The sequence below is a fragment of the Bos javanicus genome, chromosome 5 (genome assembly GCF_032452875.1).
Source record: "Bos javanicus breed banteng chromosome 5, ARS-OSU_banteng_1.0, whole genome shotgun sequence".
Classification (NCBI taxonomy): Eukaryota; Metazoa; Chordata; class Mammalia; order Artiodactyla; family Bovidae; genus Bos; species Bos javanicus.
The window spans coordinates 30,635,960-30,649,813 of record NC_083872.1 but is presented as its reverse complement, the minus strand read 5'-3'; the positions used below and the strand labels follow the sequence as shown (position 1 = coordinate 30,649,813).

General features: G+C 56.5%; 1 protein-coding gene across 8 annotated transcripts in view; it reads right to left on the bottom strand.

Annotated features, from left to right (window-relative positions):
- Positions 1–3,405: 3,405 nt before the first annotated feature.
- NCKAP5L (NCK associated protein 5 like) overlaps positions 3,406–13,854 on the bottom strand; it is a 51,593-nt gene continuing 41,144 nt past the window's right edge. For all 8 annotated transcript variants that reach the window (XM_061416186.1, XM_061416188.1, XM_061416185.1 and 5 more), the window contains 8 exons: positions 13,588–13,707; positions 10,652–10,765; positions 6,914–9,540; positions 5,812–5,971; positions 5,473–5,554; positions 4,851–5,159; positions 4,630–4,772; positions 3,406–4,323 (listed from right to left, as the gene is read on the bottom strand). In XM_061416186.1, coding sequence (XP_061272170.1) covers positions 4,111–4,323; positions 4,630–4,772; positions 4,851–5,159; positions 5,473–5,554; positions 5,812–5,971; positions 6,914–9,540; positions 10,652–10,765; positions 13,588–13,707 — 3,768 coding nt within the window. In that variant the 3' untranslated portion in view covers positions 3,406–4,110. The remainder of the gene's footprint in view (positions 4,324–4,629; positions 4,773–4,850; positions 5,160–5,472; positions 5,555–5,811; positions 5,972–6,913; positions 9,541–10,651; positions 10,766–13,587; positions 13,708–13,854) is intronic.

The window sequence follows — 13,854 nt, the reverse complement described above, 5'->3', positions numbered from 1 at the left end:
AGGATCTTAGTTCCCTGACCAGGGGTCGAACCCACACCTCCTGCAGTGGAAACACAGAGTCTTAACCACTGGACTGCCAGGGAAGTCCTTAATTATTTTTAAAAACCATGAACATGCACTTAAAAAAATATGTTATTAGGCTGTGGCGGATCTTAGTTGTGGCGTGCGGGATCTTGCGTTGAGGCACTGCAGGCTCGGTAGTTGAGATGCGTGGTCTTAGTTGCTCCGCAGCATGTGGGGTCCTAGTTCCTTGACCAGGGATCAAACCCATGTCCCCTGCATTGGAAGGTGGATTCTTAGCCACTGGACCTCCAGAGAAGTCCTGAACATGCACTTTTCTAATTTGTATGTCTTTAATGATTAAAAAAAGGTTTTTAAAAAGGTTTTCCTTACCTCAAGATCATAGAAATACTCACCTATATTTAAATTCATGTCTTTAAAAAATACTTATATGCTTGAATTAACTCACTCAGGACTATAGAATGGGGTTACATACCTAGAATTTGTTGCAGAGAATGGTTGTTTCTTTTTAAATTTTTTTGGGGGGTAAGGAAAACAAAACATACAATTTGAGACTCAAATATGTCTAGAAAATCTAGACAAGGGTAGAGAAGAAAATAAAACCAATTGGCAACTCACAGAAAATCTCAGTTAACATTTTGGGACACTTTTTACAAGAAGCAGGGTGCCCAGAAAGGTGGAATCTGGAGTCTTTTCATAGCTTTTTGTTGATGCCATTTATGGGGGACAAGAGGAGTTTGGTGGTTTGGGCTTCTTTTCTTTGGGAAATCCAGCAGAAAGGGTCATATACAATGGTAAGGCAAGTGTTTACCCATTGTTCGTGGAGAAAACAGTGAGGTCGCCTTAATCCTGCAAGCAGATGTTACAAACTCAGATATGAAGTATTCTGCCATGGTGAGGATCAAGTGGTCTTTTAGATAAATCTTTTCTTCAAGGGCAAAGAGAAACTGGTTACCTGGAAGGGTCTCGAACTCAACTGTGTGTCCCTTGCCACAGAATTACTTCAGATGGAATATTCTGTCTGTGTGGAGGGCATACACAGTCATGTGGGCCACAGATGGCTTGTCTGGGCCCAGCACCCCTTAGCAGCACACCGGGGGACTTAGGAATGAGGAGCTGCCTGGTAGGGAAGGGCTGGCTCCAGGTACTAGCTGTGGCTGATGCTGCTCTGTCCTGGCGAGACAGTGGGCTTTTTCTCAAGTGGCCCACAGTGTCCCCTGGCCTAAGAGGTCACCTAGCACGTGGAAACACTGCAGGACAGAGCCTGGAGGCGGAATGAGCAGAGTCAGGTGACAGAAACCTGCATGGACCCTTGATCTCAGCTTGTTGGAGGTAGAGTCCAGAATTAAACCCACCATGCCAAATTCCTTCTCAGAAAGGAAATAGGATAAATATCCTGTAGGTGAACAATTCTAACAAGGAAATGAGGTAATCCATCAGGTTCACACAGAGAAAAGGGCTTAAGAAACCAAGAAATAAAAAGTTAGAGAAGGATGTAGACTTCTCCGAGCCTGCCTGGCAAGAGGTAGAGATCAACAGCTTGGTAATAACATCCTTAAGCCCATAAAAGCAGAAGGGAGAGTGGGATGGATACCTGGAAGTAGGAGACAGAAATAAGAAAATGCGATCCTGACATTTGAAGAAAATAAAGACATCTGACTTGATGCTTCTCTAAGTCGTTTTAACCTCCTCAGCGATGACATCCACTAAGGGAAACAGGAGGCAGAACAGCCAGATTGGGAGATGGTGGGAAAAGCAGAAAGCTAAAGGGAAAGCTAGTCTGGACCAACTTCCCAATCTTCCATAGATAAGGAAAACCAAGGCCCGGAGACAAGACGTAACATTCCCCACAGACCCGGACTCAAGGGCTAAGACCCTTGACTCCCAGCTTAGTGCTCTCCAGCCCTGTCCATCAGGAGTGATTCAGGGCTAAAAATGGAGGAGGGGATTAGAGTCCTGACAGAAGAAAGCAAAGTTACACACCCAAAAGGGATCACTCCTGCCAAGACCCATCACTTCTCAGCTTTGGAAAACTACTGAATGGTCTGTTTTTGGACAGGCCATGCAGCATTCAGGGTTTTACTTCCCTGACCAAGGACTGAAACTGTGCCCCCGCAGGGTCTTAACCACTGGACCACCAGGGAATTCATCTACTCAAATATTTTTGAGCCTCAATAACTTCACCTGTGAAATGAATCAGGAGGCTGGCAATATGGTAGGTATTTAACAGGGAGTTCTTTCACTGCTCTCTGGACCATTTACAGCTGAAGAGACACTGCTGGGAGGAGTTAGTATAAAGAGAGGCACGGACATCCTTCGTCCCTCCCAGCCTTCCTCGGGCTGGTCAGAGCACATGGCAGCATCCAGTGGTATAACTGAGTTGTGAATTGGCCCAGCACTGCTCCCTGTTCAGGCACTCCTGACCTTGGCTTGGCAAGCCTGAAGTGCCAACACAGACCGTGTATTCACTGCACAGCCCCCTACCCCCGTGATGAACTGTCCAGAGTCCCAGCCACAAGGCCAGGGCTGTGGAGCATGCACAATGTCCAGGCGGCCTACAGATGGCATGGGGAGGCAGTGAGTGTTGACTATGGCAGGTGGGTGCTCTGAGCAAGTCAGCCCACACCTTGCAACCTGGGCTAGAAGAAGGCCTTCCCGAGGCCCAACTTGGCTGGTCAGTGTGAGATGGGCTGGGGCCACCTTCAGGTCCAACTCTATGCTCAATAGGAAATCCGAGGGCTGGAGGGCCACAACCACCCCCTGGCCTTCTCACATCCCATGGAGAGTCTGAAATAACTCCTAGAAGCCTAGACCCTTCCACACAGCCTCATTCCTGGCCTTCCCATCTTAAAGTAAGAATTTGAGAGCCAGGAGAACTTCTGGTTGAAATCTGAGGGCGAAATAGGGGCAAGAAGATGGGCAAGCCCAAAGGCTGAGGTGTGACTAGAAGGTGGCAAGTCAGAAACCCAGTCGTGCCTCCCTTTATGACAACAGGCAGCTGTGGACACTTAACTCTGTTTACCCCTGGACTCCTGAAGCTTACAGTTTATATACCCACCCAATCTGGTATGTCCAGGGTTTGAGTGCATGTCCACAGCCACCATCTCCACCTCCCTTTCTGAGGGGCAGCACAGCCTTCCTCCTGACCAAGCCCTGGGCCAGGGGAATTTCCCCACTGCCAGGTACCATTCCAGGTCTAAACAGATCCCCCAGCCTTAGTTACATTCTAGGGTGACTCAAGTCAGCAGCCCTGGTAAACTGAACTGCCTCACAAGAGCTCCTGGAGCAGAGCCCTGGAGTCCTGCACTCTGGTGCCCACGAGGTCTCTACTGGCCTGTCCATCCCTGAGTCCTCCCATAGAACAAGCTGAGTCTGGGGCGGGAGTGGGGGGGTCCTCCACGTTTTATTAGGGATAGGGCAGAAGCAGAGGCTGGAAGCAGAGCAACCGCGTTTTTAACAAGAGATAAATTAACCGCAGTGTGGGGATGGGGGTGGGTGGGGGCTGGGTCAGACGCTTTTATATATATATATATATATATATAAAAACAACCAACAAAAAAGACAGACAAGTGGGCCCCAAAGATATGGGGCAGGAGAGGGCAGCACCATCCAGACAGCGGGGAGGACCAGGGCAGACAGAGAAGGCAACGTGACCCCTCGCCCCTAAACTCCACCAGCACGGGGCTGCTGAGGCAGGGGAGCCGCCAGGGTGGGCGGAGATGGCACGACCGGTGGGCAGGAAGCCCAGCACCACAAGATGGCTCAGCCTGAAGCGGGAGTGGGGGCCGGGGCACAGCGGCCTTGAACCCCCCAGTCCCTCAGAGGAAGAGCCGTACTCTGGGTGAGAGAAAGGACCAAGGGTGGGGTCTCTCCCTGAGCTGAGAGTAGTCATCTCCTCCACAGCAGCGGCGGCGGCGGCGGCGGGCAGTGGGCTGTGCCAGGAACCCCCTTCACCTTCTGGTTCATCTGCCTCCTTGGTTCCTTCAGGGCGGGGCCCCAGGGGGCGGGGCTTGAGGAGAGCAGTCCAATCCGAGGTCTCCGCCTCCAGCGCTGGGCGTAGCTGCCGCTGCCACTCAGCCTTGACTCCACTCAGCCCTGACTCCCGCAAGAGGACAGCGAGTCGTAGAGCGAGTCGCTGAGAGACTCAGAGGTCTCCAGCCCCGGGGGTCCCCCGCTGGCCACTCTCCCTTCTTCGCCCACGTCCGATGTGCTGGGGGTGCGGCTGCCCCCAAACGCCGGGCCCTGGGGCGCAGGGGCAGGGCGGGTGGGCTCCAGGCTCCGCTTTCCATCCACGGGGAGGGCCTGGGGAAGGAGGGCAGGCTCGGGAGCAGGTACCTCTCACTTCTCACCTCCTAAGAGGCTCTGCCCACCTGAGCCGGGCGCTGCAGAGGACGGAAACTGGAGGCGCGACTGAGCCAGTCCTACCAAGGTTCCGGAAGGGAGAGAAACCCTTTCCCCAAGACGGGTGTGAAAAGGCGGGGGTTGGGCTGTCCAGACGGGCATCCAAAGGGCTGATGGCTCAGTCCTCCCGGACAGGGCGGTACCTCACCCCTCGTCATTCCCCGCTGCCCTCCAGTGCTGTTCCCTTTCCCCTTCCGCCATGCTCACCAAGGGGGTCCTGGGCAGCCCCTCCAGTTGTCGGGGTGGGCATAAGAAAGGGTCAGAGGAACCGCCGGCTGCCCTGGCATTGGGGAAGGTCCAGTTCTTGGCCAGCTGGACTGGAGGGGGTGGGCCTGGGTCTTCGCAGGGATCTGTCCGGGGAAAAGGGGAAGGTGGGTGGTGGGCGGAGCTCCCAGAAAGACCCACCCTACCCCTGCCCAGGCACTCACCGTCTGGACAGGTCTGATGGCCCCGGTGGCCTGGGGCAGCGGTGAGCAGGGCAGGGAAGGCCGGCATGCTGGGGTGCCTCCCGCTCACCAGCAGCTCCTCTATGCCAGGCACCTCACGCTCCAGTGTGTGGGCACGGCGGGGGACTTTGGTAAGGGGTGGGGGCCGAGCTGGGGGCACCCCTGGTGGGGGCTCCAGCCGTGGTGGCTTGGTCTTCGGAAGATTCTTGCTGGGGGTCCCACTGCTGCCATGGTCTGGGGGTGGGAAGGTCCCAATGCCACTGTCCAGGGTTCGAGTCAAAGAGCCACAGGCTGGGGAGGAGAAGGGAGGTGATGTGAGGCTCAGGTGGCTCAGCCCCTCTGCCTTCTTCTGGCTTCCTGCCCCAGCCCAGGCTCCACCCTTGGACACCCTTCTAGCTCTACAGGCTCAGTTGTCCCTGCCTGCCCTGCCCCATCTCCCCTAGTCTTGGGGAAGAGGACAGGGCAGGTACCCTAAGTGACAGGGAGATATTCCTGTGTAGTCCCAGTGCCCTTTGGGGCTTGGCACCTGCTGTGGTGACAGGAAGGAATAAAGTGAGCAAGAGGTGAGGGGCAGGTCCCAGCCTTGGCCCTTGACCCTGCTGACCTGTGAAGTGTGAGGTGGTCACTGGCTCCGCCAGACTGTCCTCAGAGGGCATCTCTTCTCGCCTCCCTGGCTCGATGCTTGGCTGTATGGGGTACAGAAGACTTCAGAGCCCCTTCTTCCTCCATGCCAATGCCCTCCATCAGGACCCCTGGAGTATGGATCTAAGAGTCCTGGCAACCTGCTAGCCCTCAGAAAGCCCTCTCCCCTCCCCATTCTCCTTGGAAACCAGAAATACATCCAGCAGCCTTCTGGCCCCAGGGAAGGGTAGCCCTCCAGGTCAGAGACCTGGCAGGGCCACAAAGCCAGGGCCTCCACCCAGCCCCCACCCCAGGAACTTACCTTCCCAGGTTTTCCACAGCCCTGGAGAGGGCCCACCAGGCCATTTCGGGGCCCACAGGCGGGCCAGGGGTTCTTGGGGTCAGAGGACACTGGCTGGAAATCGCCATACTCAGGTTTGGGTTCCCGCCAGCTCTTGGGGGGCAGTTCCTTGCCATCCACCCTAGGGGCAGGCAGTGCACATGGAAGTGAGGGAGCCCCAGGCCCACCCACACATTCTGGCCTCACTTCCTCCAGTGGGGCTGGGTCTAGAGAGGTACCTACTGCCCCCTGCTCCTGGGGAAGAGGACATATGCCTGTTGGCTTTCTGCATCAACTCTCCTGACACCAGGAATAGGCCAAGACCCCAGGGGAGACCCCAGGGGAAACCCCAGAGGACCAGCAGGGGCAGGAGTGATGGGAGAACATCTCCATAGCTACCTAGGGTCAAGCCTACAGACCTTTCTGATAATGTCCCCCAGTAGGAACAAACATGGTCACACCCTGGTCCACATGTAACACACCCTGCCTACTCTAGCTGGCCCTGCGTGTACTTGCTGTCCAAAGCACACTCTGCCTGCAGCCAGATTCCTGCAGACATTCTGCCTTACCTGGCCCAGACAGAGCAAGCCCCTCTCTAAACCACATCTCCCTTTGCTGAGTCTGTGGCAAGTGCCAAAAGGCAAAGGGATGGAGCCCTCCTTGTTCTACAGGATATAAAACCCTGGAGGGAGAAGACCTGCATTAGCCCATGGCTAGGTACTAGCAGTCTTAACTACCCTGGACCCCAGACAGGCTGCTTCACCTGACTCGAGGCGATTCAGGGAAACGTTGACTGGTAACTCTTCTCAAAGGAGAAACCGAGTCTCAGCAAGCCAAATGTCAGACAGCCAGGGAAGAAGGGAGCTGGGGCACAAATCCCTAGCTCCTTGTTTGAGGTCCTGACCCCTCCTCTGGGCAGGGCCATTAACCCCCAGAAGATTTGGTGCCATGTCATCTGACCTCCTACACTCTTTGACCTCTGGGAAGCCTGTTCCCAGGAAAGGCAGCCCCCAATCCCAGAGTGCCTGTGGAGAGCAAAGTGCCCCCAACTACTGAGCCTCTGCCAGCCAGTCCCAGCTCTCACCTGTTGAGAAGCTGCTGCATGAAGGTGTCTGCACCCTGGTACATGCCAACCAGCTGGCCCTGCCCCTGCCCCAGGCCTGCACTGGTCCCTGGTGCTGGGCCCCCGGGCCGAGGCCGGGCCCTGCTGCTCAGGTAGGCCTTTTCCTCCTCCAGGGCCCGGCGCAGGTCTTCCGCCTTAGCCATCAGCTTGGAGATGTTCAGACTCTCAGCCTCCAGCTTCCGGGCTTCCACCTTGACCTCCTTCCGGAGCGGGGAGCCCCCGGCCCCTTCCTTGCCCTTGGTGGTCTCTGTGCGGCGGTTTAACGCTGGCAACTTGCTCTTCTTAAGGCCAAACCAGCTGGCGATGCTGCTGGTGTTCCGATGCTTGGCCTCGGTGCCGGGGGCCCGCTCCTGGCCCTGGAGCCGCAGCATGTTCTCCTCGATGCCCTTCATCACCTTCTCCTCAATGGCCGAGTGTGGAGCCCGCCCCTCAGGGCCTGGGCCTGGGTCCGCAGGGCCAGGTGCTGGGGACATGGGCTGGGCCACGGTGCCACCACAGTCTGCCCAGGGTGGGCCCTTCCCCTTGTCAGGTTTGGGGGGCTCCTTGGTGGCTGGTGGGACCACTGGTCGGGGCACCACCTTGGTGGGTGACTTTGAAGGCAGCTTGGTTGGGCTGCTGTGGGGGCTCTTATTGGGTTTGCCAAGGCTGGGGGCTGAGGTTGGCACTTTGGCAGGGGTGCGGGGTACCTGGGGGCACAGGGCCCCTGCCAGCCGGCTCTTGGCCAGCTCCACTTTGGTGAGGCAGCTCCTTGGTGAGACAGGCTCCAGGTCCACCCGGGCCCCCATGGAGTGGGAAGAGTAGACTCGGGCCCCGGGGTCCCCCAGGAGCCCAGATTCCTGTTGCTTCAGGCTGCTTGTGCCTAAGGCCACTGCCCCTCGCAGGGCCCCCTTGGCTTCTGGCTGCTCAGGGGGCCTGGAAGCAGGGGGTGCTGTGTCTCCAGTGCTCTCCCCTGACTTCCCTGCTCCCCGGGCCTTCTCAGTGCCAGGTTTGACAGGCACCCCATTCTTTTCTGGGCCCTGAGGCCCCTCAGGGCCAGTCTTCAGTTTTCCCAGGGCTGCCAGTCTGTCCCGCAGAGGCGTGTAGCCAGGATCCCCAGGTCGCCGTCCTGCCCCCTGGCTGGGCTTCTTGGACGAGCTGCCTGGGCCCCTGCGGCCAGGATGGGGAGACTCGGAGCCTGCCTTGTCCGAACTCTTCTCCTGGGTGCCCTCATAGGGGCAGGATTCTGGGTGGCAAGGGCTGGAGGGGATGCCAGGGCTTCTGAGGACCTCAGGGACCCGTGGCACCTCCAGAGTTAGTTGTGGGTAGGTGGGCACCTGCAGAGGAGATGGAGGTGGCTCTGGGGAAGGCCCCCTAAAGGTGTTCCGGGAAAGGTCCAGAATGTTCTCGTAGCAAGGAGACACTGTGGGTCCTGGGGAAAGTGTAGCGGACAAGGCTGGCTGGGGAGGTCTGAGCTGTGCAGAGTCAGGGGTCATGGAGCAGGGTGAAGGGCTGGTGGGCAGGCCCTGTGCCCCCTCTGGGGACAGCTCTCCTCCGCCCAGACCCCTGCGGGCCAGCAGTGGGGAGGGGCTACCGTCTGAGCCACTGTTCCGACAGGGTATTCGGGAATTCCGGGGGAGCTGGGGGCTAAGCTGGGGACCTCCTGGGCTGGGGACCTTCTCTGAGGCTGGAGGCAGCTTTAGAAATTTGAGACCTCTGGCTGGAGAGGGCAGAAGGGGTCCTTGGGCTTCCCCAGGAGAAGGGGGGCCAATTTGGAGCTTGCTTTTCACCTGAGATGAAGAGTGGGGGTGGCCAGGCCGTGAGCCCAGGGGGGTGTCCCCTGCACCCATGAACATGCTGAGGAAGGGGAGGGACCCCTGGCCCTCTGAGGTAGCACCAAAGCCTGGCCTGTTGGCCTCTGGGGTACCCCCAACCCAAGCTGACTTGGGGAGGCCTTTGGACTTGGACAGTTGTGGGGGCCCCTGGTCTGGGGAGGATGGCTGCCTGGGACCCGGGTGGTCCCCGCTGAGTGGGCAAGCAGCCCCGGCCAAAAAGGCCTGTAGGTAAGACTCTGTGTCTTCAAGGAGCTGGCCCAGGTTCAACTGCTTGCGGGCCAGGGCCCCTAGCAGGGTGTCCGGGCTGGGGGCCTCATTGGGGTCACCGGCCTCATCAGAAGAGGAGGAGGAGCTACTGCCTGGCGCACAGGGCGGCCCAGAACCAGTGCCCTGGGCCTGTGGGGAGCCCCTGCCAGGGCCCCAGGGCCGCCCAGCACCCTCCTCCTCCCCTGGACCCCCTAAGAAGCGCTCCCAGTGCAGCAGGCCTCCCAGGCTGCCAGGACCTAGTAGCAGGTAGGGGGCCCAGGGAGAGGGTTCAGGCTGAGGCGGGCCACACAGCTCGCCATTGATGGGCTCTGGGGAGCCAGGACCCTCGCCTGGAGGCTGCCAGGGGGTAGCAGGTGAGCACAGAAGCAAGGGGTCCGTCTCTTCCAGGGCTCTCAGCACCTCCAGGATCTGCGCTTTCTTTTGAAGGAATGGGGAGAGGGCATCCAGCGCTGGGGGTGGGGTGGCTGGGGGTCCTGGGCCTCCTGACCGCAGCTGCTGCTCCCAACACACCTTGGGGGAGAAATGGCATGAGGAGGAAACCATGAGCAGGCCTGGGACCCGAGCTGGCATAACTGAGCATGTCAGCTGGCGTAACTGAGCTGGCATAACCTGAGCTGGCCGGGTTTGTCTGTGTCCCCAAAAGGAACTGATGGCTTCTGGAATGTGCTGGAAAGTTTCCTCAAGAGTTTGAGTTCTGGTTACCCCAGCTGTCCTTCCCGGCACACTTAGGGGGCACCTACCTTCCTTCCTGGTTATCCCAGCACTACTTCCTACAACTATGAGTCAGGAAAGCTGACCATCTATACCCCTGATATCTCTATTTGCCCCAGGGGAGGGAGACCCATCCATTTTTTCAGGTTTTGGAAAGAACACAGACTCAAGAAGGGGATATGATGTGGCCAAGTCCTCAGTCAGTCGCTACAGGCAAGCCCAGGCCTTCTCAGGTCAAACAGCTGTCCTACTGAGCTGATCCCCGTGGAGAAGCAGACGCAACGACTCCCCTGTGAGCCTTTTCCTGCTTCTCCCTGGCCCCTTCTCAGGCCTGGTCCAGTCTGGTACAGTGGTTAACTACCTGGGCTCCTGGGCCAGACTGTGTGGGTTCAAGACCCAGGTCTATTGCTTAACTAGTTATAAGACTTTTAGCAAGTCATTTAATCTCTAAGCTTCACTGTATCATCTGTAAAATAAGATGGTGATTGTGTTTAAATCTCATAAAATAAGATAAATGGAACCAGATCAACAAAAGAATGAATGAATTGGACTTGGATAAATAAATACGTGTAGGATTATAAATGTATGCCAAAAATTACCAAAAAAGAAAAAGATAAATGAGATCCAGGTGTCCGGCACAGTGCCTGGCTCAGAGGAAGAGCTCAGAAGTGTAAACTGTTGAGTCTGACTGCAGTATTAACATGTTTACTCACAAGGCCAGCGGTTAGGGGCAGGGATCTGTTTTTCTTGGTACGAGGCTGACAGCTGAGGGCTCACACCCAGCCTGGATGAGAATCTGTGTGCCCGGAAGCAGTCCTTCCCCTGAGACTTGTTAGGAAACAGTCGTGGAGCACCAGCTGACGAGCCCAGTGCCAGCGGAGCCACAGACCACGAAGCCCAGCCCTCCTACCTCTCTCTGCCCAGCACAGCGCCCCAGAGGCAGCGGGGTGGCCGGTCCCTCGGCGGAGCTCAGGGAGGGCGAGGCCGGTGGCTCTGAAGGCGGCTGGAGTGGGGCAAGTGGGATCTACAGGGGAGAGGCGAGGTTAGCACAGGTGCTGTCAGCCCAGGGCCCTGTGCCCTCAGGGAGCTACGGCTTCCCATCCAGGGGCAGCGGAACATCCTTCCCTGCTCCTTCAGTGACGTCTCCTGGCCCAAGGTAAGGCTTTCACCACTTGGGTCAGAGGTACCTTGGGAGACCCCAGCACAGGTAGCCTGAAGAAATGCAAGCTCAGGTGGCGGGGTGGGGAGGTGGGACCGGGCAGGGGCCTCTGGAGAAAGAAGGGTGCCCGGGGGCCACAGGGCAGTGGCAGGCCTAGCCTGGCTGTCCGCCGAGCCTCCAAGATCCTCTGCTTTTCTGGGGAGCCTCCTCCCTGAGTACAGAGAAGGTGAGCCTCAGGGCCCATTTCTTTTCTGACCACCTGTGGCCCAGCCTCCACAGGAATGGCTCAGACTAACGGAAGCGGCGTTGTTTACTGGGTCCTGGAATAGAGATGGTGGCAGTTACTACTTCCATCTCCCCTGAATGGCCTCTGCTCGGAGGATTACCAAAGTTGGATTTAATCACAGATCACTTGTCTCTCATTCCTCTTCTCTTGGGCACCTTGATGAGACACAAGTCAGCTTCAACTCTCCCCTGTCTCTTGCACTCCACAGCTGGTAAGTCCTGTCTTTGTGGTATCTCTGCCTCCCCTCCGGCCGAGCCATCTGCAGCAGCTCCTTTGGCACACCATCCTCACATCTCTGGCCTGAAAGCTGCTCAGCATTTCAGTCTCGCTCACCTGACCGCGTGGCTTTCCAGTCTTTTTTGTCTAAAGCATCTCTGTGCTCACAGCTTCCTCTGCCAGCCTCCACTGACATGTCTGAACTCTTCGGTCGGCATTATAGCCAGATCTACCGGTTCTTCCCTGACACCATCCCCAGCTTTGTCTCACTTGCTCTGTATACAACCTTTGCTCAAGTCCGGCTGAACAGCTCTCTGCTCCCTAGGATCCCCCGCTCTGTTCCTCCCACAGGGCACCCCTTCTCCCAGACCCCTTCTGTACTCTTTAAAATCTCCTGTCCATCAGGAATTCCCTGGTGGTCCATGGTTAGGACTCTGCTTTCACTGCTGAGGGTGTGGGTTCAACCCCTGGTCAGGGAACTAAAATCCCTGTGCAGTCAAAAAATAAAAATAAGAATAAAACAAAACTAGAATAAAAAAGTAAACATCTCCCATCATCAGGGTGCAGTCACCTCCTCAGGGCACTCTCTTTAGCCCATCTCTGATGGCTTCTCCCCCTCCCTGGGCTTTTGGTCAGCACCGTCACCCTCTGCAGCCCTGCCTTCGTGTCCAAAAGCCCCAGCTCCCTCCAATTCCATGTGTGTTGGCAAAGGCACTGCTTACAGTAAGAGCTTAATTAACATTCGTTCAATGGAGCTTCCATCCTAGCAAAGCACAACTTAGAAATAACATTAATAATGATAACTAGCTGCTAATCATTGACTACTACAGGTCAAGCACTAGATATTATCTCATTTCATCCTCATGACAGCCTGCAATATAGGTATTTTTATCCCCATTTATAAAGGAAAAAAACCTACGATTTGTATGGTTAAATAATCTACCCAAGGTCACATAGCTAAGAATTAGCTAAGTTAGGGACCCAACCCAAGTTTATCTGAGGCCAAGGTTCGTGCTCTTTCCATTATGTCATGTTACTTCTGGGGAAGATAAATCTATGGTCCCAAACCCCAAAATTCATTAAAAAATCTCCAACTCGAATCCCAGAATTCATTTACTAAAAAACAAACGATTTCAGGATGATCTACGCCTGTTATCATCAGTCACTGAGAAGAGTGTGGACAGGGTGAGCTTGGCTGGTGTGATCTGGCCTCCAGGTCAGCCCATGGCAGGGCCAGGACAGGACAAAGGAAGCTGCAGAGTCACTGCAGCTCAGTCACCCGTGTCTGCACCGGCCTGGGGAGACACAGGCTTCATCTGCCAGGGGTCAGGCTTCCCAGGGAGCTGAGGGCATCCTGCTCAGGGTTTGGGGGGGGCCAATGGCCACCTGGTTTGTATCCCAGACATATAAATTTAGACACAAACACACATAAGGTGTTTCTCTTCCTGGCAAGTCAGGGTGGGTTGGGGGTGTGCTGGCTGACCTCAGAACCCACCATGAACCTTGGGTACATGGAGCTGCTCCTGATTCCCCACAGGCACACCACATCCTTGGGGCTTCCAAACAGAGTGGACCCCATGTTACATGTTAACTGAGCCCAGGGTTCACTACCACTAGCCTCTTGCTTCTCCTGGGATAAGGCAGGTGTCAGGGCTGGAAGCAGGGATGAGTGTCTGTGGCCAAGACTGGGTTAGCGGGTGGGCAGATGCAGCAGGTGTGCGCAGAGTCATCCGGGTGAAGGGCCTTCCCTAACCTCTCCATGACACCAAGCACTGGGTGCCTTACACCCGGCCCCACCCCTGCCCCTGGCCAAGAAGAGGAAAGGCAGTGGCCAAAGGGGCCTCGTGGGAGCTAGCTTGAAATGACTGCATTTTCAGCATCCACCCATCTCTCTACTCAGGGTGAAGGAAGCAAGGACTTTCTCTGTCAACAAAAAGGGACACCAACTGGCTGGGTGGGCAGCACTGGGGAGGTAGGGGACAGCCAAGTGTAAGGGGTCTTAGGAAGCTTCCCTTCACCTAAGGCTCAGATCTATCAGGCGAGGTGGGCCTGCCCTGGAAGGCCACAGTGCCCAGAATGGAGGCCAGTGGCTGACAACCTGCTTCTGAGGTGATGACGACGACAGGGCTGGTTGGGAGGTCTGAGGCTGAAAGGTGAGGAAGGAGGGGGAATCACGTGTGCCCACCTGAGGGAGGGAGCCCGCTGTCAGCTGGAGCTTCTGCTGAAACAGGGCGCTCAGCATCTGGTTCTGCCTTTCCAGGTCAAACACCCTCTTCTTCAGCTTGATGCACTCCTCTCGCAGGTCCTGCCACCCCCAGGAGGCGGAAGAAGGGCAAGGTGGTGGGGAGAGGGAGAGTGGCATGAGCACAGTCGCTTCATCAGAGCAGTGGGCACTCCTGCTGGGCATGCGCTTCTCTTGCAACCTCCTATGAAGGAGCTGAGCCTGCCTATA